The following is a 26,634-nucleotide window of genomic DNA, read 5'->3' as shown; positions in this document are numbered from 1 at the left end:
CCACCGAGAACAGCATAGCCCCATCTTCCCTGGAACCCCCTTTCAGGTAGTTAAAGGCCGCTATCAAATCCCCCCTCACTCTTCTCTTTTGCAGACTAAACAAGCCCAGTTCCCTCAGCCTCTCCTCATAAGTCCTGTGCTCCAGCCCCCTAATCATTTTTGTTGCCCTCCACTGCACTCTCTCCAACTTGTCCACATCCTTTTTGTAGTGGGGGGCCCAAACCTGGACACAATATTCTAAATGCGGCCTCACCAATGCCGAATAGAGGGGAATAATCACTTCCCGTGACCTGCTGGCAATGCCCCTCCTAATGCAGCCCAATATGCCATTAGCCTTCTTGACAACCAGGGCACACTGCTGACTCATCTCCAGCTTTTTATCCACCATTACCCCCAGGTCCCTTTCTGCAGAGCTGCTGCCCAGTTCGTTGGTCCCCAGTCTATAGCTGTGCATGGGATTCTTCCTTCCTAAGTGGAGGACTCTGCACTTATCTTTGTTGAACCTCATTAGATTTCTTTTGGCCCAATCCTCCAGTTTGTTTAGGTCCTTCTGTATCCTATCCCTACCTTCCAGGGTATCTACCACTCCCCCCAGCTTAGTGTCGTCCGGAAACTTGCTGAGGGTGCAATCTACCCCATCCTCCAGATCATTAATAAAGATGTTGAACAAAACCGGCCCCAGGACCGACCCCTGGGGAACTCCGCTTGTGACCGGTTGCTAGCTAGACATGGAGCCATTGATCACTACTCGTTGAGCCCTATGCTCTAGCCAGTTCTCTATCCATTTTATAGTCCATTCATCCAACCCATACTTCTTTAACTTGCTGATAAGAATACTGTGAGAGACAGTATCAAAAGCTTTGCTAATCATGTTAGCTGAGGCAAGTTAACTAAGTCAATTTTTAAAAAGCACCTTATTTCTTAATTTAGGAGTTGACCTGCACATAGTTTAGAAAATGATATAAAGTAGCCTCCTAGGGTAGACACTCTTATACTGGTATACACCCGTTTACATACAGCAGTGTCCATGCTAAGGGATTGTACCAGTTTAACTATATTGGTTCAAAACTCAGGCCAGGTCCATGTTAGGAGTGCTTTGCTTTGCAGGTATACCAGTACACTATATCATCAAAGTGCCCCTAGGGTGGATGCAGCTTATACTGGCAAAACCTGCTTTTGCTGGTATAACTGTGCATAGACGAGAGGCTTTGTCTTGCACAGCTGTGTCGGTATGGGATCACACCCCTGACCAACATACCTATGTCGACCAAAGTCTAGTGTAGAGCTGGCCTAGGTGTAAGACAGGGTCCGTGGACTTCATAATGGTTGCTTCTGAGCATTCTTAGTAAAATAATATCAACAACTTTTGTTAAATCAAAAACACTTTTCACACCAAGTAGAGGCTCTCCTTCTTAGCAAGGACCGCATGTATGCCAAGTTCAAATTGAAGCTGTTTTTGCTGTAGCTTTTATGTATTACTTTAAAGTGGCGTCACAAGGGGAAAAATAAAAACAACTTGAGTCCTGGAGCACTTTAAAGACTAAAACTTTCTGCAGTAATTTGTTAGTCTTTAAAGTGCTCCAGGACTCTTTGTTTTTGCTGCATACAGACTAACACGGCTACCCCTCTGGAACTTTTCACAATGGGAAAAGTGATTTTTGTCTCTCTTGTATCTTAAACTGCAGAAGGGACTCTGGTCACTTTTCAGCAAATTTCCTTTGGGGCAGAGACCAGACACCGAAAACTCCCATGAATATTTTATAAAGTTGTAAATCTGTGAAAAACGGGGTTTATAATGGAAAATGTTTTGCAGCATTGATAATTACAGTCTCTGCTAGTCCCAGTTAGAATAACTACAACTCTTCTCTCTGGCTTCCCTTCAAAGACATTTCCATCATTGCTGTGTTGGCACAACTCCACATGTGGAAGTGGAAGCAATAGCGAGAATGCTGGTGTAGAAAAGATGCTGTCAGCTGTTGCATTTTAACCACCATGTTGTCTAGTCTTGTTCGTTTTAGTAGCTAAAATGCAGGTGGCTGCTTTGCACTAATGCTCCCACTGTTGCTCCTGCCTGGGGAGCTGACCTGGCATTTGACCAATGGTAGGAAGATATTTTGGTGGAGGAAGGGCCAGTATAAACAGTGGGACTGGGGCCTGAGCTACACAAAATTCTTGTACCAGTTTCAACTGTTTTGGCTAGGAGTGTAATTCTCCTTCTGAAATAGTTAGATCAATACAGGTCCTTGTGTAAAGGTGCCACATGCTGCCAAACAAGAATATATGCATCCACATTAGGGGGGCTGTAACACTTCAACTGCAGTGGTATAATTCGTGTATGTAGACAAGGCCTGGTATTCATAGCCACAAGCATTGGAACAGCACCAGAAGTGTGAATTCACCTTATTTATCTCAATTTAGGGGAAATGGCAAGACCTGGTTGTTCTCATTTAGAAGCTAATGCTCATAGAAGAGTCACACATTGTGATTCACTAACATGGGGCTGTAACTCATTTAATGTACACATCACTGTGAACTTTTAAAACTCTGAAATGCCTGTTTAACACAAAATGTTAAGATTTTAGATGCAGGTGAGGGTGGCTGCTGTCATAATGATGCTGTGTTTCCTGCACTACTCTGACCATGAGAAGAAGGCTCTATCTATAGGTTACTGTCAGAGGCCACGTCTACACTGGGAAAAAGCATTTTTTTTACACGTTGGCTAACGTGTTAAATACACCTTTTCTCCTAAGGCAGACAAGGATTTAGGGCTGGACTGTATTAAGTGCTTGAACTCCATTAGGCTTCAGCACCTTGCAAGATGAGGCCTGTGTCTAATGCTTGACCTGGCTTTGTTTGTTTATGTTCAGCATATTTTACCTGTGTTGCTGAGAACACCTTAGAACATTAGCACTGAAAGAATTTTCAAAAGCTATGCCTTCATTGCAAAAAAGATGTGTGTTTATATCAAGCTAGCTAAAATCCTAGTGGAGCTAAGGAATGACCGTTTTTATCTTGATGTTAAAATTACACCGTTTTGCAGCCATTGTCTTAACATCTGTCCGTTGATGCAAATTTGTCTTTCATTTAGTTTGGACAATTAAAATAGATGAATTGGTTTTATTTTCTGGTTCTCCTGCCCTAGCATGGTGCTGTAGATTTTTGGGTTGCAAACTGTGAGATAATGTTTATATGTTAAATATTTCTATTAGTGGATTTTGTAAAATGTTTTTTATCTAGAACCTAATATTGGGCCTAAAGTATCCTTGGGAAATAACCATATATGTATGCTGATTTGTGATTAAGTGTGGTAGATGATGTAGGAAGAACCAAGTGTATTACACTTCTCTAAGGCTATGTTCAGACTGATGGCGGCAAAATCGCCGCCGCCAGATCGATCTTTCTTGATCGATTGAGCGGTCAGTGAGACCTGCTCAATTGATCAGGAAGTCGACTGAGTAAGTCCACCTCCTCAAGTAGCGTAGCGTTGGCTCAGCGCAGTGAGAACAGCACGCAGAAGGGAAGCAGAGCAGTCGACGTCAGTTACGCAAACTACTCTGCATAGCTTGCGTAACTCCCGTCGACTGCCGCCAAATCGCGCGGTAAGTGTGGACCAGCCCTAAGTGAACTATATGGAACGCTTCTACAGCCTTGCAAATCTGAAATGGGAATTTCCCATTTCTGTAAAAGTAGCCTTCTCTTGTATGGAACTGGCTTCTTTTGGTGCCATTGAAATAACAATATATCTGTAGCACTGAGCACACTTTTTTATGATATTGTGGCACAATAACTCACGCTTCAACATCAACAGAGATACTTGAGAGGACCTGCAAAGTTCAATAACTGTGTGGTTTGTTTTGCCTATCATCGGCCATTATATTTTTTACAAGCTCTTAAATTGCTACAGAGAGAGAAATTGCTTTGGATTGTAATGGATGGTTAAGAAGCTGCCAAGAATACTTTGTTGTATGGGGCAGAAACAGTTCAATGCTATTTTGGTTTTATTTATCTAAGTTCTAGGCAATATAACTTAAGTATAAGTTGTATTACAAATACAGTGAAGTGATAGCAGGGCACAAAATTATACTGTGCATTAAAGGGACATTGTCAAGGGCTTCATAAACATTTGGAAGCCTTTCCATAGAGAAGATTAAACTTTAGCAAATATCATAGTTGTTTGAGCTCTCTCCAGTTGTTGTTGTGTGAATCCCACACTAATAATCATCCATGCATTGATAGATGAACAAGCTACTCAGGTTGCAGAGCTCTGAGTTTGAGAATTATCCCTGTACACTATTACTGCATGCAGCTCCTTTTTAATAACAACAATCATAATAATAAAAATAATAAGAAACTCTTGAGAGGCTTGATCCAACTCCTAGTAAAGTCCGTGTAATATGTTTCATTAACTTCACAGGGAATTGTATTCATCTCTAAATTAACATCTAGCGATTTCATGTGACTTTTTTAAAGCTGAAGAGTCCACGTTAGAGTGATGGAAAACTTGGGAATTAAAAATTCTTGACATATGTTTATGGCCATGGTTGGGTAAATGTGCACAAATATGATTAGCTTCCATGCTGCAGATCCTGGAGTATCTGGGCCAGAAATTCAGAATTACCATTTTGAGAGAAATTGAATAACATTTTAAAGAAATGTTAGGGGTTGTCTCATTCTGCAGAGGCTAGCAACAGGTCTGAGACTACATCATGAATTTAGGCAAAGGTTTAGGGGTTGTTGAATTTTGATTATTCTTGTGGCTTGTAGATCTGATAAAGATGTGTTAGTTTTCTCAGGAGGATGTTAAACACCATCTTCTGAAGTTAGATATTTTAACATCAGCAGGTCCAGAAAACTTGCAGGCAAGAGTTTTAAAAGAGCATCCTGTGGAGCTCGCTGGACTGATAATGTTGATATTCAATATGTCTTGGAACACGGGAAATTTCCAGAAGGTTGCAAGAAAGCTAATGTTATGCCAATATTTAAAAAGGATAAACATGATGAAACAGGTAATTATAGGCCTGTCTGTCTTATATTGATCCCAGGCAAGATAATAGAGCGGCTAATGCACGACTCAATTAATAAAGAATTAAAGGAGGGTAATATAAATAATGCCAATCAACATGGGTTTATGGAAAATAGATCTTGTCAAACTAACTTGACAGTTTTTTATGAGATTACAGGTTTGATTGGTAAAAGTAACAGTGTTGCTGTGATATACTTAAACTTCTGTAAGACGTTTAACTTGGATATTTTTATTTAAAAAAAAAACCCCCTAGAACGATGTTAAATGAACACAGCACACATTAAATGGATCAAAAGCTGGCTAACTGATAGGTCTCAAAATGTAACTGTAAACGGCAAATTGTCATAGAATGGGAGGTGTGATGCTCCCCAGGGCTTGTGTGGTACCTCGCTACCAGCTGCCCATAGCATGAGGAAGCCTGCTGTCGGTGTCTACTGGGGGTCAGCAGCTCCCCAACCCCACTGGCCATGGGCAACACAAGCAATCCCTTCCCAGCCCAGGCAGGCCCTTCTCTCTCTCTCTAGATTAGCTATATGCATGCTCCAACCTTCAAGCCTTCTGAACATCCCCCTGGATCTGGAATGGCCATCCCCTAATCCACTGGACACTCTCACAAATCACAGAGCTGTAGCTCCTAAAGGGGCAGCATGCACCAGTTTACAAATTGCACCTCAGGATCATTACTCCATTTAACACACAGCTCTTAGATATGTTTATAGTGAAAAAAGTAAAACTTTATTTAACAAGGAGTAGAGATTGAAATGACAGCAAGTAGAAATATTAGAAACAAATGGTTACATATAAAATAAAATCATAACATGCGTTCTAGAACCTAGACTTACTTAACTAGTTACTGTTGTTACCCTGAAAGCAGATTTTGGGTACCCCCAGAATAGCTTACCTATTAGCACCTCTCAAGTTTACCAAGGGTTCCCTCCAAACAGGTCAATTTAAATATCCCCTAACAAGGTTTTCCCTGGGTAGGCAAAATTTAAATTTCCCCTAAAAGCTTTTATCTTAGAACTGCCCACCTGTTCTCCTCAGATACGGGTCTCCAGGATGGCTAAGCAATTTCCCAGAGGACACAGATACAGCCTTCCAATAAATCAATGATTGATACAAAACAGTATTCTTTCCAAAACAAGGCGCCTTTTTACTGGTGCAAATAACAATCCCTAATACAATAATAATGTAAAACACAAATCCCTTGCAAGTTAAAGAGCACCCCAAACCATAATAACATAGAATCATCTCAAACTGTAAGTAGCTGCACCATGCTTTAGGTGGCCAATCTTCCACAGGATGCTGACAGCAGCTCTTAAATGTTTCTTAAAATCTTACATATACATTCCCTTTACAGCTAACACACATTCGTACATCTTTATTAACCCAAGCACACCCATGTACTCACCTATGCTATACTATGTTATACATAATTATGACTGACAGGCTTACTCTGTCTGCTGACTTTGCTGTCTTCTCGTCAGGTTTCTGCCTTTCCTAGCTCTGTTTCCCAGTCTGTGACTCTGCGTTCCAGTGGCAGGGCAGGACTCCTGCTGCTGCTGCTTTATTGTCAGCTCCTAACCCTGTGTCTGCCCACTGACACACTGACTCTTATACTGTCCTGTCAGAACTTTCTAGACACTTCTGCTAATATCTTCCTGTTAGATCTTTCTTGCACATGATAAACTGCCCACATTCCAAACCGCCAGTTTTTAGCTTGCAACCATTGTTTATGTCAGATTTCTGATCTACTGACCTTTCTCATACTTTGGTTTTCCCGCCAATTCTATTTTTAGTGTTAGGTGACCTGCAGCTTCTAATGGTGGAGTGACTCTTGCTTATTTAAAATGGCAGAGATACAAAATGGAGTCTGGGGAATTTCTCTGGTATCAGTCCCCTCCTTGATGGTTTGAAAATATTTATATATAACCGTTACCTACTAGTGAGTTTAATGGGTGTTTGGCTTTGTCCAGCACTGGCTCAAGGCTCTCTCTTTGAGACTGAGCATATGTTTCTTTTTCTTGTCACAATATCTTACTGCCTGTTTTGGCCTTACTAGGATGATGTAATCATTTCAACTCTCTCCAACTGCTTACGCTCCCTTTTGATTCAACTTATTAAAATAATCACTACCAATATCTGAAGCATTAAGATCACTATAACAGATGCAAAATTGCTTGCATTCCTGTTTAGTTTAATTTAATTTAATTTGTAAAGTGGCATATGATCATAACTCTGTGTGTATTGGCTTTGACTCTTAAATCTCATATATATAATTTGCAAGAACTTGTTATAACAATTGTTTAACCAAAACTAGGGTAAAACTGTTACATGAATGGATATAAGTTTTCAGTTACAGCAACTAAGTTTGTTATTTATTATTTACATTTAGGTAAACAATTGGTTGACTGAATATTGCTCACGTTAAATTTAATACATGTTTTACAAGTTCATTTTAAATTTCTTTTAAGAAGCCCATTATAATTTCCAACCTTTTTTGAACTAATTGTAATTTAACATTTTCTTGGTCCAACAACACACTAATATCATAAATAATATACAAACAATTTGTATTCCAACCATACAAAATGGAGCCTGGGAATTTCTCTGGTATCACTGTCATGTCTTATAGTACTGCTGAAGTGTTTTTCAGCCATATAGGCCCCAATCCCTTTTTCATGAAATAAGCTACGCTCTCAACTTGTCTCCTTAGAGAAAGATTTAGTGTGTCTCCTTGCATTCTCCTGTTGCACCATACTAATTCTTTAATATTAGTCATCAACAGGACACCCTCCTGCTGTGTGTTCTCTCCTGCAGACTTTTGTGATCTCTTGTCAACTTTCACAGTCTTGATTAGTTGGTGGTTCCATATGCAAATAGACTTACAATGTAAGATTCACAATGACCCACCAGGGAAATAAATGTCTACTACCTCCTGCCTGACCAGAACCTGTTTATCTTCTGGTGACCTGTCTTACCTTATATCTTAAGAACATTGTTTTCAGTGTAGATATAGAACTTCTTAAATAACATGCGTACATACATTTCACAGTGATTATGATGACCAGTCGAGAACTGACTTGACATCCTTTGATTAACTATTATGTAGCTTTGAACTGGCGGGGGGGAACGGGAGGGGCAGGCCACTGGGCGCCGGCCTGCGTGGGGGGCTGACCCAGCCCTTCACAACATGCAGGAGGCAGGGGACACAGGAGGCTCTGAGGGGTGGCCCTCAGAGCCCCCTCTTCCTTGCGCATCGTGAAGAGCCAGCCCGGCACCCCACCTCCAGGCCGAGGGGTGAGTCTGCCCCGTCCAAGCCGGCACCGGCGTGTGGGGCTGGAGCAGCTGGTAAGTGGAGGGGTGGGCACCAGGCCGGCCCTTCACGACAGGCAGCGGGCGCAGGAGGCTCTATGGGACATCCTTCAGTGCCTCTTCCCCACGCATCATGAAGGGCCGGCACAGCCCCCCTCCCCAGGCCAGGGGTGTGGCCGCCCCGTCGGAGCCAGCACAAGGCTACAGGCTGCAGTGGGAGAGGGGGATGCTGTTCAGGGGGCGGGGGGGGGGGGGAACCGGCAGAGCCAAGCCTGCATTTGCGTCCTTCCAGCCTCATTTCCCCCCGCCCGCTGCAGGTACAGACCCCTTCCCAAGGGCAGTTGGGGGGTGATGCCCTCCCAAGGGCAGTTGGGGGGTGATACGTGTGCAGGGCAGGGCAGGGGCAGCGGCGTGAGGCCGGGGTGGATCGCAAATGTAGGCTTGGCCCTTGGTATGCCACTGGATCTGAGACCCTGGGGATCCCTTTTTAAAAAAAACCAAAAACAAAAAAAACCCATGCATCTCTTATGCCCTCTGCCAGTTGACATCAAGGGGTCCCTGGTCAGAATGTGGAGAGGGTTCAGGGAAGAGCCAAAAGAATGATTAAAGGATTAGAAAACATGTCCTATAGTGATACACTCAAGGAGCTCAATCTATTTAGCTTAACACAGAGAAGGTTAAGGGTCACTTGATTAGAAGCACCTACGTGGGGAACAAATAATTAATAATGGGCTCTTCAGTCTATCCGAGAAAGATCTAACACCATCCAATGGCTGGAAGTTGAAGCGAGACAAATTCAGACTGGAGATAATTAATAAATTATTAATAATGAGAATAATGAACTATTGGAACAATTTACCAAGGGTCATGGTGGATTCTTCATCATGACAATTTTTAAATCCAGACTGGATGTTCTTCTAAATTATTATTATTATTATTATTTTATTTTGGGGAAATTCTATGGCCTGTGTTATACAGGAGTTCAGACAAGATGATCACAATGGTCCCTTCTGGCCTTGGAATCTATGAATGATTATGAAAAATCCCAGTTCTCTAAACATGCTACTTTGTAATGATCATGGGTTAAGGAATATGTGGTATTTAATGCTTTTTCAAACTCAGCTACTTAGCAAAGATTCCTTTGTTATGTACAAAATATACTACGTGCTTTATATACCTCTAAGAAGATGGATCTCTGCTCCTAGAGTTTACAGTGTACACAAATAACATAGGTCTTGTCTAGACACGTGTTAGCTCTGACCTCTAAGGATTGCCTTGACCAGCTACCTCTTAAAACCACAGCTGTGTTGTCTTCACTAGATTTTAACATGTTAATACATTCTCTTTGAAAATCATTTGAGGCTGTGCAATGACTTAGTCTTGACTGGTTTTCTTAACCAAATTCTACCTTAATTACACTGGGAGGTCTGAACTATGCTTGCTGAACATGACTGTCAGATCAAGGTTTTGAAAGCCATTTCCAGCATGATGATCTCTTATTGTGTGCAGAGAGAGACAAATAGATTTTTTTTTTTTTTTCTATTTCTAGAAGTGGGAAGTGTAGCGTTTCCTGGAGGTTGGGTGATTTATCAGGACAATTACCACTTTCATCCTGGAGGTATTGGAATGCGTAAAGATTATTAAGTACTTTGAGATCCTTACAGGGACCATATCATGTTTTGTGTTTGTGCTGCATCTAGCACTTTGTGAGTACTGCCAGAAACAAATGAACCAAACTTGATGATAGCAGTGGCTTAGGAAATGCATATCTTGTTTAGGATACTTTCAACCTTTAGCTTTATATTACTAGGTTCTTTTACAGTATTACCAGAGTAATGTAAATACCATCCCTGTATAGCCTGTAATAACAGATGCCATGTAGGCTTCCATAAAACTCCTACAGATTTCCAACTGTTTAATTTTGTCCATCTTCCTTCCTTCCAGGAAGACTAGAGACATCTGCCTTTAGAAAAAGACTGTCAATGGATTCTGTAGTAGCAGTACTTAAGACTCCAAAATGGAAAGGTGGTTGTGCTACTTCACAATATGTCCAGCTACTATAGACATATACAAGGGAAAAGCCCATTAGTTCTCTCTCTCTCTGGATCTGGATTGCATCTGGAGTTGGCATTTGTATCTTGAGTTGCTGCAGCCCCCATTCCTGTTTTATAATGTTTACGAGAAACTAAGCCTGACATTGAAAAGAGCTCAGAACTCCCATTAAGGCATGAAAATAAATGGCCAGATTTTCAAAAGAGCTCAGCACATTGGGTAGATGCTGGGTGCGGAGCAGTTTTGAAAACCTGGACGAGTGCACTTCAGTGGAGGGGCCCCTTAGTGGGTGGTCATGTACATGTGATTTCCTAAAGTTATTAACTTAATAAATTCCCACTCTTAGGTGTGTATAGGATGCCCCTCACCATGGTACCACAGCACAACAAACTACAATTTATGGCTAGTTTTTTCCCCTCTTCCTCTTTGTTCTTTTAAAGTATTCAGGACTAACTAACATCTTCTGAAGTGCAGATTTGTTTCCTCTGTTAAAACTCTAGCATACATTTTTTTTATAGCATAGTTTTGTAATAAAATAGCAAAGCACATCTTAAACAAGCTTAGCAAGTGACTTGTTTTAAAATCAGACTATGCTGAGTCTGCTAGTTTTGTGGCCAGCTACATTCTGGGTTAAAATAAATTGTTGAAAACATGTAATCCCCAACTTTCTGAGGTTCCAGGCAGCTAATCCTAGAGCTGTAATCTCTTTCGGGAAGTTAATATATACAGTCTCTTCCAAACCTTATTCTGCAAGGAACTGAGAGCGCCTTCAACTCTGGTGCTTGGTACTTTGCAGAATTGAGCCCTCAGACTGCAGCACGTGTTAACGCTGGGTGGGGTGGTGGGAGCAGCAGGCCGCTTACCAGCTTGCAACATGGTCTGAGCCAAATGATAACATGACAGAAAGACAGATGTTACACATGAGTATAGTCTACAGGGGAGAGGATAGTTAAGGTGGGGGTTGGGTTGAATCCACACCCCTGAGTGATGCAGTTATACCAGCCTAACCCCTGGTGTAGTTAGCGCTATATTGATGAGAGGGCTTATCCCATTAACATAGCTATTGTCTATCATGGAGGTGGATAATTATGCTGACGGGAGAAGCCCTACAGCAGCACAGTTCATAGAATCATAGAATCATAGAATATTAGAGTTGGAAGGGACCTCAGGAGGTCATCTAGTCCAACCCCCTGCTCAAAGCAGGACTAACCTCTGCTATATCATCCCAACCAGGGCTTTGTCAAGCCGCAGCTTAAAAACCTCTAAGGATGGAGATTCCACCACCTCCCTAGGTAACCCATTCCAGTGCTTCACCACCCTCCTAGTAAAAAACTTTTTCCTAATGTCCAACCTAGACCTCCCTCCCTGCAACTTGAGACCGTTGCTCCTTGTTCTGTCATCTGCCACCACCGAGAACAGCCTAGCCCCATCCTCCCTGGAACCCCCTTTCAGGTAGTTAAAGGCCGCTATCAAATCCCCCCTCACTCTTCTCTTTTGCAGACTAAACAAGCCCAGTTCCCTCAGCCTCTCCTCATAAGTCCTGTGCTCCAGCCCCCTAATCATTTTTGTTGCCCTCCGCTGGACTCTCTCCAACTTGTCCACATCCTTTTTGTATTGGGGGGCCCAAAACTGGACACAATATTCTAAATGCGGCCTCACCAATGCCGAATAGAGGGGAATAATCACTTCCCGTGACCTGCTAGCAATGCCCCTCCTAATGCAGCCCAATATGCCATTAGCCTTCTTGACAACCAGGGCACACTGCTGACTCATATCCAGCTTTTTATCCACTGTTACCCCCAGGTCCTTTTCTGCAGAGCTGCTGCCCAGCTCGTCGGTCCCCAGTCTGTAGCTGTGCATGGGATTCTTTCTTCCTAAGTGGAGGACTCTGCACTTTTCTTTGTTGAACCTCATTAGATTTCTTTTGGCCCAATCCTCCAGTTTGTTTAGGTCACTCTGTATCCTATCCCTACCTTGCAGGGTATCTACCACTCCCCCCAGCTTAGTGTCGTCCGCAAACTTGCTGAGGGTGCAATCTACCCCATCCTCCAGATCATTAATAAAGATGTTGAACAAAACCGGCCCCAGGACCGACCCCTGGGGAACTCCGCTTGTGACCGGTTGCCAGCTAGACATGGAGCCATTGATCACTACTCGTTGAGCCCTATGCTCTAGCCAGTTCACTATCCATTTTATAGTCCATTCATCCAACCCATACTTCTTTAACTTGCTGATAAGAATACTGTGAGAAACCGTATCAAAAGCTTTGCTAAAGTCAAGGTATATCACATCCACCGCCTTCCCCACATCCACAGAGCCAGTCACCTCATCATAGAAAGCAATCAGGTTGGTCAGGCATGACTTTCCCTTGGTGAATCCGTGTTGACTGTTCCTGATCACCTTCCTCTCTTCCAAGTGCCTTAAAATGGATTCCTTAAGGACCTGCTCCATGATCTTTCCAGGGATTGAGGTGAGGCTGACCGGTCTGTAGTTCCCCGGATCCTCTTTCCTCCCTTTTTTTGAAGATGGGCACTATATTTGCTTTTTTCCAGTCCTCAGGGACCTCCCCCTGTTGCCACGAGCTTTCAAAGATAATAGCCAATGGCTCTGAAATCACCTCAGCCAACTCCCTCAGCACCCTCGGGTGCATTGCATCCGGCCCCATGGACTTGTGAATGTCCAATCCTTCTAAATAGCCTTGAACACAGTTGCACTGGTGCAGCGCTGTAAGTGTAGACAAGCCCTTTATTAAACAACGTCGGGGAGGGATTGTTTGCAGAGCAGCTGAGTTGAAGTGAAAGTAAAGCAAGTTAAAGAATGAGGCCTGGTCTACACTAGAAAATTAGGTTGCCTCAACTGCATCGCTCAGGGATGTGAAAGATCCATACCCCCTGATTGATGTAGTTAAGCCAACCTAAGTTCCCATGTAGAAAGGACTAGGTTGACAGACGCATTCTTCTGTTGACAGAGCTGCTGCCTCTCAGGGAGGTGAATTACCTACGCGGAGTGGAGAACCCCTCCTGTCTGTGTTGTGAGTGTCTCTGCCAGGGGTTCTCAAACTTTTTTTTCTGGGACCCCCTTCGAAAATATTTCAGGCTGTGACGACCTCCCCAAAAAAGCAACGACTCCGCCATGCCATGCCACCCACACCCCTATGCTATAGGACCCTTCTGCACTGCTGCTGGGAGTGGCACTGCCTTCAGAGCACCCAGCCAGCAGCCTCTGCTCTCCAGCCACCCATATTTGAAGGGCTTTAGATGTGAGCCATGCATGGGGCTGACAGCCGCAGCCACAGCATGCGTGGGGGCTGACAGATCGTGACCCCAACCCCTAATAATAATCTCACAACCCTTTCAAGGGTTGACCCCCAGATTGAGAATCCCTGGTCTATGCTGTAGCGTTTCAAGTTTAGACAAACCCAAAGTATCTACTTTTTTTTTTCTCTCCAGGAGAGGCCAGACTTTGACATGTGAAAGTACTTATTCCAAGGCCCTGTCTCTGTGTTAGAACTGCCCCATGTATAGAATTAGTCCTGGACTACACTAGAAAATTAGGTTTTTTTAACTGCGTTAGTCAGGGGTGTGAAAAACGCACACTCCTGAGTGGCGTTATTAATATGACCTAAGTTCCGGTGTAGAGATCGCTAGGTCGACAGAAGAATTCTTCCATCAACCTCGCTCTCAGGGAGGTGGATTACTGTGCTGCAGATGTGCTGCTGTAACATTGTAAATGTAGACAAGCCCTTACTGTTCTAAGACTTTGACTGTACAGATAGAATGGCCTGTGTGAATAGGCATAACGCCATTAAAACTGGTTTTAAAGTGCAATTCTACTCTGAAGAAAGTCAGTAGAAATACATCATGGGACTCCATGTTTGTTTTTGTGTGTCTGGTGCATGATCTGATATGCTCAGTTGCACAAGTAAAAAGGCTCAGCAAACTCCCCTGGGCGTCTGAGAAGAAAATTAGGCTCATTGTGGATCATGCGTCAGCATGGATAAAGATTCTGCATTTGTTAGTTTGGTTTGCAGTTCTGTTGATGCACCAACCAGATTAGAATCCCAGTTCATGCTCCCTGGTTCACTGAAATAGTACAATTAAAGTGGGTCTGCTGGTGATTGGCTTGTTTTAGGCTCTGTCACTGTGCTTTGTCTGCCCTCAGACAGCTACTCGTGAACTCCCGGGCCACAAGGATACTAGTGCCTCAGAGGACTAAACGCATAACTGTTTAAAGAACGTTAGCTGTGTGGCCTAAATTGACACAAGCCAGGAAATTCCAAGTTAAGAACTGGGAGTCTGCTTTAACTTGGAATTTCGTGGTTTCTGTCTAAATCACACGCTGCCTGTTCAGAGGACGTGGGGGTGGGTTGTTTAATTCCTCTTTTTAAAAAAAAACAACTAATGAGGTTGTAAAAATATGTATTTACCTGGGAGCTTGGGAAGGTTCCCAGTTTGGTAAGCCTGTGTACTAAGAGACACTGTTAAAAAGTCAACATGTTTTCCCTCAAGCTAAACTGGGGTACTTTTTCTAATTGCCTTTGCCACGTGCAGCAATGGCTGTTCAGGCAGTGCTCTGTGCACAGTGGCAGAGTTTTATACTAGAGGGGATCTGTAATTGAAAAATAAAATAAAACTTAATACCCAGGGCAGTTGGACCACACAAGGTTTATGGACTAATAATTTGCTAGACTTGTTAAACTGGAAGCAGAGTAAGTTATAGGAGCACAAATCTCCTATAACAACTTTTTCCACTTTTGTACCTCAAATGGTGTAATTGATTTCCCTCTCTACCTCCAACCTTTTAATTTTTGTCTGAACCTTCACTCTGGGACTGAAACCTCCTAAGCCTAGTTTTCAGCCTGGAATGGGGTTTATGGCCAATTTAAAAACCCCTGGAAAAATGCTATTTTATAATGAAAACTGGCAGAACTTTAACTATTGCCTCATGAATACCTGCCTTTAATGGCTACAGCCCAATAATATCACAGGAGTGACATGATAGTAAAGGTTGAAAGAGCCTGTTTTATTTCTCAGTCACATGAATTCTTTTTTTGGGCTGAACTTTCCTTTGCGACCCACGTATCTTTTGCAAAGTGACGATAATCTGTTCAGCTCTTTTAATAATACTTGCATAGCAGCTTTCATTTAACTATCTCGAACACTGATTAATTTAACCCCATTACTATCTTGGGACATTGCTAAACATTATTCCTGGCTTACAGAGGGGAGAAACTGATGCTCAGAGACAGGACCTCGAGCTCCATTACCTCAATCTAATTGTGTCTCGTATGTCAGGATGCAACCTAGTTAAATCGCAGCTGGATCTTGCCATATAGGTTGACATGGTCTAGTCTTGTAACACAGTCATGATTTTAAACTCTGAGCCTCATTTTCTCGCCTCTGTAAAACAGGGAGAATATTTGCCTTGCTAGGAGATAGGGTGGTTAAGTCCATTGGTATGTGTAAAGGCAGTGGTATTGGTTCAAGAACAGCCAAGCCATCTCTACACTGAGGAAACTGGTTTAAAAAAAAAAATCCCCCATTGCTAACATTCAGCTTCACTGCTGTTGGACGTAGACAGGCCACTGGAATTTAACACGATTTGATAACCCTGGCTCATCTGTGCTGTGGCTTCCAACATTGCTAATCTTTGTGGCGTTCAGAATTTCTATAAAAATGTCCCAGGCATAGGGAAGGTCCCATTGTAACTGGGTCCCCAGATGTGGCTGTATTGTAGTTCTAGATGGGGGCATTCCTGCTGGTCCAGTTCACTTAACTCTGAATCCAGCCCCGTGTAGATAGGTCTTCCCCAGATAAAAATTGATCAGTTTAACAGTGGATCAACAGCTCCACTGGAAATACCAACTTGCTCTAAGAATCTTGCAACTCTGGACAAAGTAACTTTGTCAGGTCCTTAAATGACAGGCCTGTAGCCTTGTTCACGCTCATTCTTCCCCGTCTGTTTAGAGTGGCCTTTTAAGGCCTGATCCTGCAGTGAGCTCTGCCCATGGATCTCTCTACAGCATCAGTACTTTAGTGAGAAGAGTTGGAGAAAGCTTGGACGGCCCCAAATGGGTGGGCAACACCTTGGCTGGGAGCAGTGCTGAAGCCTGCATCAGTGCCAACAATTAACAACATTTCACTTCCGATTTGCAGGAATTGGGTGGCCTTGGTGCATTAGGTGGAACTTCCTGCGCTATGGGAAAGAAAACCAAGAGGACAGCAGATAGTTCGTCCTCTGAAGATGAGGAGGAGTATGTTGTGGAGAAGGTGCTAGACAGGCGTGTTGTGAAGGGTCAAGTGGAGTATCTTCTCAAGTGGAAAGGATTCTCTGAGTAAGTCCAACTTTCCTTCTGACTTGGGCTATCTTCTTTAGCAGCGCTGCAGGCAGTGCTTCAAATTTGACCTTCGCTGCCCTCATTCAAGCTTTCCTAAACACCTTCATGGGTGGGAGCTTGCCTTCTTCACTCCAGATAAGAGTGGCGTGCATCCATTTAAATGAGTGGGTCACGAGGAGAGGGCCTGGGACCGTAAGTGGGTTGTGAAACACTGGCAAAAGCTGCTTTCCCTTTGGCGTCTGCGTTCCCTCTCTCACTTCATGGAGTTGGTAGTTCCACTTGAGTTGTTCACCAGCACTCTCGTCTATAGTCTTCCTCCTCACTTGAGCACCAGTGACTGACTCGTGGGTGAAGATGCACCTGAGCAGTTTTTGTCTAAACCTACTGTGGAGATGCTAGAAGCTGCAGCTTGGGCAAATGGCTGCTTAGAAGGGAGATACTTCAAGTGCTTTGAAAAAAAAAAATCCCCCTTAACTTCCTTTTAGTCTGGCCCAGTGAGGAAGCTTTCTGCAGGTTGTGTGTCCTCTGTATTTGTCATGGCTTTTGGCCAGACCATTGGGGAATCTAGTGGTTACCATGAAGCACAGACATGACTGAAAATGTGCAAGGTTTATATCTTGGCATGGGATGTTTAAATGGATGCACACTGCTTTATGCTGGGAGGGCAGGATATTTAACACAGATGTTCAGGAAGGAAAGTACTGGGGGGAAAGGTTGGGAAGTTATGTCTTTGTATAGAAAATCTGGTAGTACCTTGTTTAGTCATACCCAGTTTATCTGAATGTCTTCACTCAAGGTAATGACCTCCATTACCACCGCAGGGGAGAGGTGATTTCATAGCTCTGCAGGCTCCCAGATGGTTCTAGAATAATCAAATGCATTCCATGTCTCCTGTTAGCCTGAGGTTATGCTTCATTTTGAAACTTTCACCTTACCAGTCACTTAGCAACATGGCAATCTGTCTTCATGAACTGCAAGGGTGTCTAAAGTATTGGGACTGCAGGTGTCTGGGTTCCCAAAGGAAATGGGGAACCCAGTTCAAAACCTTTGCTAACAACTAACTTTCTTTGCCCTAGAGTGGGTCAATGTCTATGATCCTTGGATGGCAGCATTAAAACTTCTCTCCCTCTGTTTTGATGATTGTTGACCTTCTTTTCCACGGCAGGGAACACAACACTTGGGAACCTGAGAAGAACCTGGACTGCCCTGAGCTGATTTCTGAGTTTATGAAAAAATATAAAAAAATGAAGGAGGGCGAGAATAACAAATCCAGAGAGAAATCCGAAAGCACAAAGAGGAAATCAAGCCTCTCCAACAGCACTGAGGACATCAAAACAAAAAAGAAGAGGGAGGTAAGCTTGTTGGCTTTTCCCTCACCCCATCCTGCCACAAGCATCTAGCAAAGCAGCATATAATATTAATATATATAATTAATATATAAGATCAATTACTATATCGTATATATATATTTTAAATAAATAAATACAGAATATGTTGAGCTGTGCTGGTGGAAACCATCTCCTACCTGCAACCTCCTAAAAATTATGTAGGAGAGCTTTAAAAACTAAAGAGTCAAGAGGGTGGGTTCTGTTAGGCAAACTGGCCTAGAGCAACATCTCTGGCTGGGCTGTGCTTCAGTTTGCTAGCTTTGTACCACTCACAGGAAAGCTGCCCTAGAACAGGATAGTGAGGATTCCCAGTGCCTTCTGTGCAAAGTAGGACTCAGCTCCTCTGCCTTCCCTTGCTTTTGCTATTGAATGCTGTCTTCCATTTGAACACTGCTGGGCACATCTCCTTTGTTTGTAGAGTCCTTGTAGCATCCCCTGAAAGATGCATCTTTTGGTGCAGTTGGCAAGACACTGTCTCCTCCTGGCACCCACAACTGGGTGTTCTACAGACCTCCACTGTGACAGCTCTGGCTCCGGAGAATTTAGCCATGGACTCTGTCAGCTGTACCACCCTCTAGTTGCAATGACATGTCACTGAGAGAGAGGTTTTCCAAGATGGGTATAGCTAGTAAGGGTTTCAAAGATCAGGAGTGAAATCCTGGCCTCAATGTAATCAGTGGCAAAATTCCCACTGACTTCAGTGGGGCCAGGATATCACTCCAGGACCTTGTATCTTTAAAGCAGACCTGATAGTGAACGGGAAATCAGAGATGGTTTTATGGCAGTTGGGGCCTTAGCCTTGTTGAAACAAAGCACTCTTCACAGCTCTGAAAGTCTGACAGGCCTTTCTAATCTGATAGCAAATATTTAATGAAACCCAGCTATTTAATTTTCAAACTCTGGAGGTCAGAACTACCATATAGTCTGATGGACAGTAATGCCAAGGAAATGGGGGAAAGTCATGCAGCTATTGAGGGAGTGTCACGTAGTCTGTCCTACCCAGATTGCAGAGGTCATGGAATCAGCTTTTCATGGTCAAGAGAGGAAGGGAAATCAAGGAATACAGCATAGCTGCAAAAACATGGTGCTTTCCCCTGGAACAGGAGCTCTGTGTTTCAAAGCACTGCTCAGACTTTTAACCACCATTAAAAGCCAATGGGGCATTGAAAGTAAATCCCTAGACATGGCTGTGAAAATGTAGGAAATTCAGACAGGATGCTGGAGGTTATGATGCCTGTTGGTTAAATTACTGGTACTACAAGCACCTTGATACTCAATTATGATGAGGGCCAGGAGGCCTTGTTGGCTGAAGTATAAAATAAAAACGTTGGCTCCCTTTTTAAAAAAAATAAAAGTTTCCCATATGTACAGATTTCATTATCCAATTCACAAAGCATGAGAAGATGGGTTATTAAAGCCCATCTTTGTGGAAGAACGCTAATATATAGAATGTTATAAAATGCTGCTCAATGGTTCCTCATTTATATGTCTCAGCTTTTTCCTTTCCTAAAGAAAATCTCCTGCAGATCTGTTTTCTCGTTGCTTTTTTTTTTTTTTTTTTACAACCTTATTTGAAGAAATGCCCTGCCCTTTACAGCTGTGTCAGCCATAACTATGTACAGTCATTGGAGATTCAAAACTGCATTGCTACTGTCTGCCTGTAATGAAATCATAAGGGGTAATAAGGTCATATTTTGTATCCAGAAGGTTACCCTTAGTGTGTAGGGATTACAGTTTTATGACCCATTATGTATCCTATTTAAAGTTTTGGAACTAAAGCTGTCCACCAGTAATGAGCAGTTTGATTTCTGCAGCTTAGCTGAAGCATCTTGTCTCCTGATCCCAATGTTCTAGCGTGGCACAATTTCCCATAGAGATGGTGCAAATCTCAGCACACAGTAGTTTGGGTCTTAAAAATCCATGCCATGCTTTCAGTACTTTTCATGGTGATTGCCATGTATCTGAAGCTGGAGTCTGCCCTGCTGTGTTATATCAGCCATGATAGACCATGAATGAACATTATAAGGCTGGAGACTTACATACATCTTGGAGAAGGAGAGGAAAAGCAGATATTTCATAATCGTTGTTACAAGGGACATTGTCTGTTTTGAAATCTAGATAATTTTTAAAAAGGAAGTAGTTTGAGATAATGCACCTGTTTCTGAGTCCCCTGCCAATTTCTATGGTTTAATCAGACTGTCTAAAAAAATATTTTTCCTCTCCTTTCTTGTGTAAAAGACAAAAGGGAAGCTGGGTAATTGTAGGGGAAACAGTGAAACTGATGATACACAACGGGTTGTCAAATGCACAAAATAAACTCCTGGGAAACTTTTTCTCCCTCTAATCTTTTGGTGGTAGTAATCTCAGTTGACAATAATAGGGCCACTATTTCAAACAGAAATATGATCTGTTGTTTAAGCTCTGTCCCTTATACCATGTGATGTCTTGTGTGGTGCCTGCAGTAAAACATCCTGGAGGTACATGCCTTTATTTACCCCAAAATGCTCCTTTTCCCTCCATATCTCAGCTAGATCTAGTAGCTGAGCTGTCATTGATAAGACTTCCCTGTTTTATACATTCTGTGGTATATTTGGTTAGGGTTAGATTTTTAGAAAGTGCTGAGCACCCCTGAGTGGCATCAAACAGATATTTTTTTAATGTACTCAGCTCCTGTTTAGGCACCTAAATAAAGTGGCGAGACTTTCAAAAGCGCCCAGCTCCCATTGTTCTCAAAGGCAGTTGTTTGGGTGTCAAGCACTTTGGAAAATTTGGCCCCAACACTGTAGTATTGCAGCTGAAGATAGTGATGAGTTCCATCCACAAAGTTCTCATCCAGACCAAACTCTTCTAAAGTTATAGAATGTTTAGGTCTGTAATTTAGACCTATCTCTAATATAAAAACTAAACGCCAGTTGTCTCCAAATTGCAGCACAAATTGTGATGCATTAGCTTAGATTTTTTTTGTATTTTATTCGTTTACTGATTCACGAAATTCATTCATTCCCAGTGGGTCTCCCAGTCGCTAATGAAGTAGTCAGATTTTGCTTGGGTCTATATTCTCTCATCATCCTCTGAACGTTTCTTCATTTGGCAAATGTTTTTAGTGCATCCAAAGCCAAGCTGGCTGCCTCTTTGTTTGCCTCTTGATCTGCATAGCAGCATCTGTTGAACAGCATGGCAAGCAGCAGACGTGCATGTCTGAGAATACTGTGCGCTGCTGCAATGAAAGAGAGAAACCACGTCCCAAACATTATGGCCTGTGGTGACTGAAAGCTGTCATGCCACTAACAGCCGTCAGATGGTATGTGCAAGGAGCTGCGTCCCCCTCCCCCCACTCACAAGCCCCATCTCAAACAATCAGTAAAAATGCACAGATTGTCCCATTGTTGGTAGCCTCAGCCCAGAGACCTCATGGACAGAATCAGACTCTCCTTTGGAGTGGGTCGTAGGCTTGAGAAGCTAGCATCACTGCAGCCAGAGCTGTACTTCTTCTGGGGAGAGAAGACTTGGATCTCTGGGGATGTGTGTAATCAATCCAGCACCTCTCACCAGCTGTAAATTTAAACTGACTGCACTAAAGTAGGGGCTGGGTTTTATGGATTTCCTTGTTTTCCCTCTCTCCCTGTTCATTATTATTGACTGTGTTGACTTATGAATTGTAGATTCCAAGCAATGATTTGGCAAAGTTAAGGAGTCCAGCCAGCTCTTTATAACTCCACCATATTTCTACATATCAGTCAGTTGTCGGTGCCCTTTGAAGTCTGCTTCATTCTAAATTGTCAGGATGTAAAGAAACGGCCAAAGATAATATCAATCGTTATACATTTTTTCCCCAACCCATTCTCTCCTTACTAGAGCAACGATATTGCCAGGGGCTTTGAAAGAGGATTAGAGCCAGAAAAGATCATCGGTGCCACAGACTCCTGTGGAGATTTAATGTTCCTAATGAAATGGTAAGTCTGGGGTGTGTTCCCTTCTCTTCTCCTCCTCCTTCACCCCCCACTCTCCCAGATTAGTAGCTTGGATGGTTTTCTGGTCTGATTTCTCGTCTCTCACACCCAGGGAAGGAATGGTTCCAGGTGAAACACTATAGTAAACAGGACTAGGGCAGCTCTGCTTTGTTTTGTGTGGCTTCATCAGGCTTGCCATTCCTGCCTTGGGTTTTACCTCTGCTATGCCCCTGACCTGGCATTCATTGGTTCGGGGGCTCACCCCCCTCTCTAGGAACACAACCGAGTTCAAGCTGCCTGCTGGAAGCTCTGCTCCTCCTCCACCCCAGCCTGGTGATAGCGCACAGGAAATCCTTTACAAGAGATTCCCATTTGGCTCTGTTGGTTCCTTTGCTTTTCTCAGTCGAGTTGGGTGTCTCGCTGGTGTGCAGCCAGTGGCCCCTCCCCCTGCACAGACAAAGAGCTGGGTGCTTCATGCAGAGTAACCTTGCAGCTTTGCTCGGCAGGAGAGTGCTGTAGATTTGCTCTGAGGAGCAGACTCCACCTGTCTGCTCCAGTGCCCAGCCCTGCCATAAGTGGCACCTGCCCTCGTTGGCCTAGGGTGAGCCTGAAACCCAGAAGGACAGAAACAGCTGCTAGCAGTGCAGGTTGGCAGACTCCAGCTGCATCTCTCCTAGGGGTGGGGGTGGAGAAATGACTCTTGCCTCCCTTCATGGGTTACAGCTTTGGCGTAGTGCCTCACATGGGCTGGGTGCTCTGGTGGCGGATAGTTGGGCTCTTTCCTACTCCTCTCTGACACCTGCCTCAGTCACTGCTGTGGCTGGGGCACGCCTGCTAGGCACAACTGCCCAGCACATCTGGTCAGGCCAGCTTGCTTGCTGGTATTCTCAGACTTGCCACCGCCCCATCCGTTGAAGCACCTTGATGGCTCAGTTTGGTCTCCAGTGGCAGTAGCCCACGTAGGGCCAAGCTGAGCTTACTACTGTTGTTACTAGCACTAGCTGGATTCAGGCGAACTCAGATTGGCTCCCCAGGCACAGCTTTGCTGCATGTCTACACAGCAAATAGTTTGTCTGCAATCTCGCCAACGACAGGAGTAAACAAACCCAAGTGGTTTTTGTGTAATGCAATTCCTGATAAATCACTGGGAAAGTCTGAGTGTAAATTTGGTCCTGGATTCAATTCTCATGCCACTATTTTGTAGCCTTCACTTGCACCGTTCATAGTGGCATTCCTGGTGGCCCTCACATCAGCAGGCAGAGAGTCTTGTACGTCCCACTGTGACTCTGTGCTCAGCTTTCATACCAAAAGCATGGCTGTGTTCCACAGGTCTCAGGATCTTCTGCCCTAACTGGGCACCAAACCTAAACATTGTCTGGACAAACTGATGCACACTGGGAGTTGTTCTTACAGCTGTTAATAGAGCTCATCTTCTGGTAAGCACTCGTGCATCTAGAAACCCTACAGTTCTGTTCGTTATGGACTCATCAGTTAAAGGGGAAAAAGCACCTAACACCTACGTTACCAGGTGGTGTATTAGAGCAGTGTTTTCTCAACCTTTTAAGTAGCAAGTACCCCCTAACTTCTGAAAATTTTAATAAGTACCCCAACATTCAATTTTCCACAGAATTTTATGTTTACAGACTAATGTGAGCTGTGTGTTGGAAGAAGGGCTGAGTATATAAGGCCATGATATGATAGATGTCAGATCTAGCGTGGGTAGGGTTACCACCTTTACACCAGGGTTATGTACCTCGGCTAGAGGTGATGTTGGCCAAAGGTAGGAGGCTTTGAGTGGCATGCCAATGCTGGGGAACGTAAAGTGCCGCGTCAGATTTGAGCCAGGGACTTTGAGCCAGGGAGGGAGGCTGTCACCTGGGCAAGTTGCAGGCGGGCAGCCTGCCTCCCAGCTAGGAGCTGGGACCGGGCGGGAAGTGGGAGGCTGCTGCATGCCTCCCCCAGAAGCTGGCAGCTACCACCCGCCTCCCAGCTCGGAGTTGTGACAGGGCAGGAAGCGGGGGCTGCTGCCCACCTCCCGCAGAAGCCGTTTTCCCCGGGTATCCCCTTCTTTGTGTCTCGCGTATCCACGCATACCACAGGTTGAGAATTATGTATTAGAGGAACGTAAAGAACAAAGCTTATAAAGAGTGAGCACACTTTTACATTGTTAACTGAAAATTCACATGCCGTATGAAGAAATGTGTAAGGCAGCAACTCAGTCGTCTTGTCAGGCTTTCTCCAGAGGCTACAAACAAGGACTAAAGGCAGCATCTGCTGAGGCCTGTGGTCCTGCGATATGGCTTTACAAATGGAAAGCAAAAGTTTTGCCTCTATATATTCACTCTGAGCCCCGCCAGGGAGTTTTGTTGCTGTCATTCCTGCATCGGGATTTGAGCCAGGATAATATCTGATTAATTCTCTTTGAATGTTCAGGCATGTCCTTCTAACTCATTGTTATCCTTCTACATTTTGGGTCAGTTCAGTAGAAGAGTTAGGCTGGTGTGTTCTGCAGATGGATTGAATTGGGGAAGTTAATAATGAAGTGGGCTTTCAGGTTTGGACGCCTTCTCACTGAGTTGCATTCCTTAAGGTGAAGCCAGCCCCTGACGTGGCAATTGACAGGTCTCATCCTGCCACCTCAATTGCACAGCATAGATTAAACCCAGTGTAGGAATGGTGATACTTGGGAAAGAAGTTTTGCATAAAAGTTTCCTATATGAATGGACTGTTTATGGACCAGAGATAGAGACTGCAAGTGATCTCACAGGATGAAGATGGCAAAATCTTGGTAGATGAGGGAGGCAGATAATATACAGCAGGAGTGGCCAAATGTACTGACCCTCCCTGCAGGGCAGAATCCTCTAGACCCACCACCCTGCCACAGGGCAAAAGCTCCGAGCTCCCCAACCCAGTCTGGTAGGCGAAGAATGGGGGGCGGCACAATTTGGCCACTCCTGTATATAGCTCCCTGATGAAGGGCAGATACAGAACTAATGTTATTCTTGACATTACCAAAGTGGACAAAATTACTCTCTCATGGGTGGAGAGAGAAGTGATTGTAGGGAGCAGAAAATGAAGTTTCTTAAACTCACTTCATGTACTGGCTTATATCTGGCAGTTTCACTTGATGGTAGTGCTGGGTAAGTTTAATAGGAAGCAGCATTATTCACTTCCTGCCTTACATATGTGGGTATCATTGTGTTGGGCTGTTCAAACCAGTGCAGGACTGTGAAGGGTTCATAATAATTCACTAACACCAATGGTAGTTGGGGTGCTTAGAAATTAGTCATGCTCTAAAGTGGTTTTGGGAATGGAAAGCATTCCCTAGAATAGAAGCTGCTTAATAATCTGGCATTGACACCTGACGAATGTTGCTTCTATGGCTTCCCTTTTCTCCCTCTAACAAGATATTACAGCTGTGTACACAGTACTGTGTGCTCTCAAAACTCTGTCCAAAACTAATCTGCACACCAAGTGAGAATGGTCTAGTAGACAGGAACTTGGGAGATCTGGGTTAAGTTAATGTGTGTCCTTGGGCAACTCACTTAGTCTCTCTGCCCCTTGGGTTCCCATCTGTAAAATGGGGGTGATGCTTCCCTTCCTTCCAAGGGTGCTTTGCAGGTAACCCCCATTAATGGCTGGAAACTGTTCAGGGATTGTGGTGAGCAGGGGCAGCTATATACTTAGAGAGACAGACATACATCCTGTGAAGGAGGGAGGTATCTGGGTGCATGCATGCAGTTGCTCACAGAAGAATGTAATAGTCCTATTCGTGTTGAAATCTGGCCACTGGGAACCCAGAGCTAACCAGGATAGTAATCCTCTCTCTTTGAATCCTCAGGAAAGATACGGATGAGGCAGACCTGGTCCTAGCAAAGGAAGCCAATGTGAAATGCCCGCAGATTGTGATAGCGTTTTATGAGGAGAGACTGACCTGGCACGCGTATCCAGAGGACACGGAAAACAAAGAGAGAGAAGCAGCAAAAAGCTAAAGCGCCGTCCTGGGCCATTCTTAGCTGTACATACACATCCACCCGACCCGACCACGTCCATTGAAATGTGCTTATTACTGTGCTCCCAGGAGAAACCTTGTTATTGGTTTGGTCATAACATAAATGGTTTGCTTCATGTTCAGCTTCATCTCTAGTGAAACCCACAAGATTTATGTGCTGTGTGTCCTCCTCTCTCCTCCCCCAGCCCTCCATAAAACGGTTTTAATTTCTCACATCCTCTTAGAGCCTCCAGGGTTTTATAGAGTTGTTGGTTCCCTTTGATTCTGTCCCTTTTTGCCACTTTAAATGCCAAAAGTGGCAGCAGTGCCCTTTCTAAACAGAACTAAATGTGGTTATCCTAGCCAGGTGCACAAACGGCCATTAGCTGGGAAAGCGATAGGAGCTGTCTGCATTTGGGGAATCCCTCCCGTCCCTCCTGCTAGTGCTACACGGTGCAAGGTCCTGAGATGATCAGCATGGCCCTGGTATGCTGGGGCTGTGTGTTGCTACATAGCTGGCAAAGTCTTGTTGAGAATGCATCTGGACTCCTGGGGGTCACCAGTTGTTGTCCTGGGTT

The 26,634-nt window shown here is 43.9% G+C and overlaps 1 protein-coding gene across 1 annotated transcript in view; it reads left to right on the top strand.

Annotated features, from left to right (window-relative positions):
• Positions 1-26,199, top strand: part of CBX5 (chromobox 5) — a 38,213-nt gene extending 12,014 nt beyond the window's left edge. The window contains exons 2-5 of the mRNA XM_067535040.1: positions 16,546-16,724; positions 17,893-18,079; positions 21,971-22,068; positions 25,907-26,199. Coding sequence (XP_067391141.1) covers positions 16,546-16,724; positions 17,893-18,079; positions 21,971-22,068; positions 25,907-26,057 — 615 coding nt within the window. The 3' untranslated portion in view covers positions 26,058-26,199. The remainder of the gene's footprint in view (positions 1-16,545; positions 16,725-17,892; positions 18,080-21,970; positions 22,069-25,906) is intronic.
• Positions 26,200-26,634: the final 435 nt, after the last annotated feature.

This window comes from Emydura macquarii, unplaced genomic scaffold, assembly GCF_026122565.2.
Source record: "Emydura macquarii macquarii isolate MOO-44397 ecotype Brisbane River unplaced genomic scaffold, CSIRO-AGI_Emac_v2 contig_3472, whole genome shotgun sequence".
NCBI lineage: Eukaryota > Metazoa > Chordata > Testudines > Chelidae > Emydura > Emydura macquarii.
Note: the sequence above shows the minus strand (reverse complement) of the source record. Positions and strands in the feature narration are given on the sequence as shown.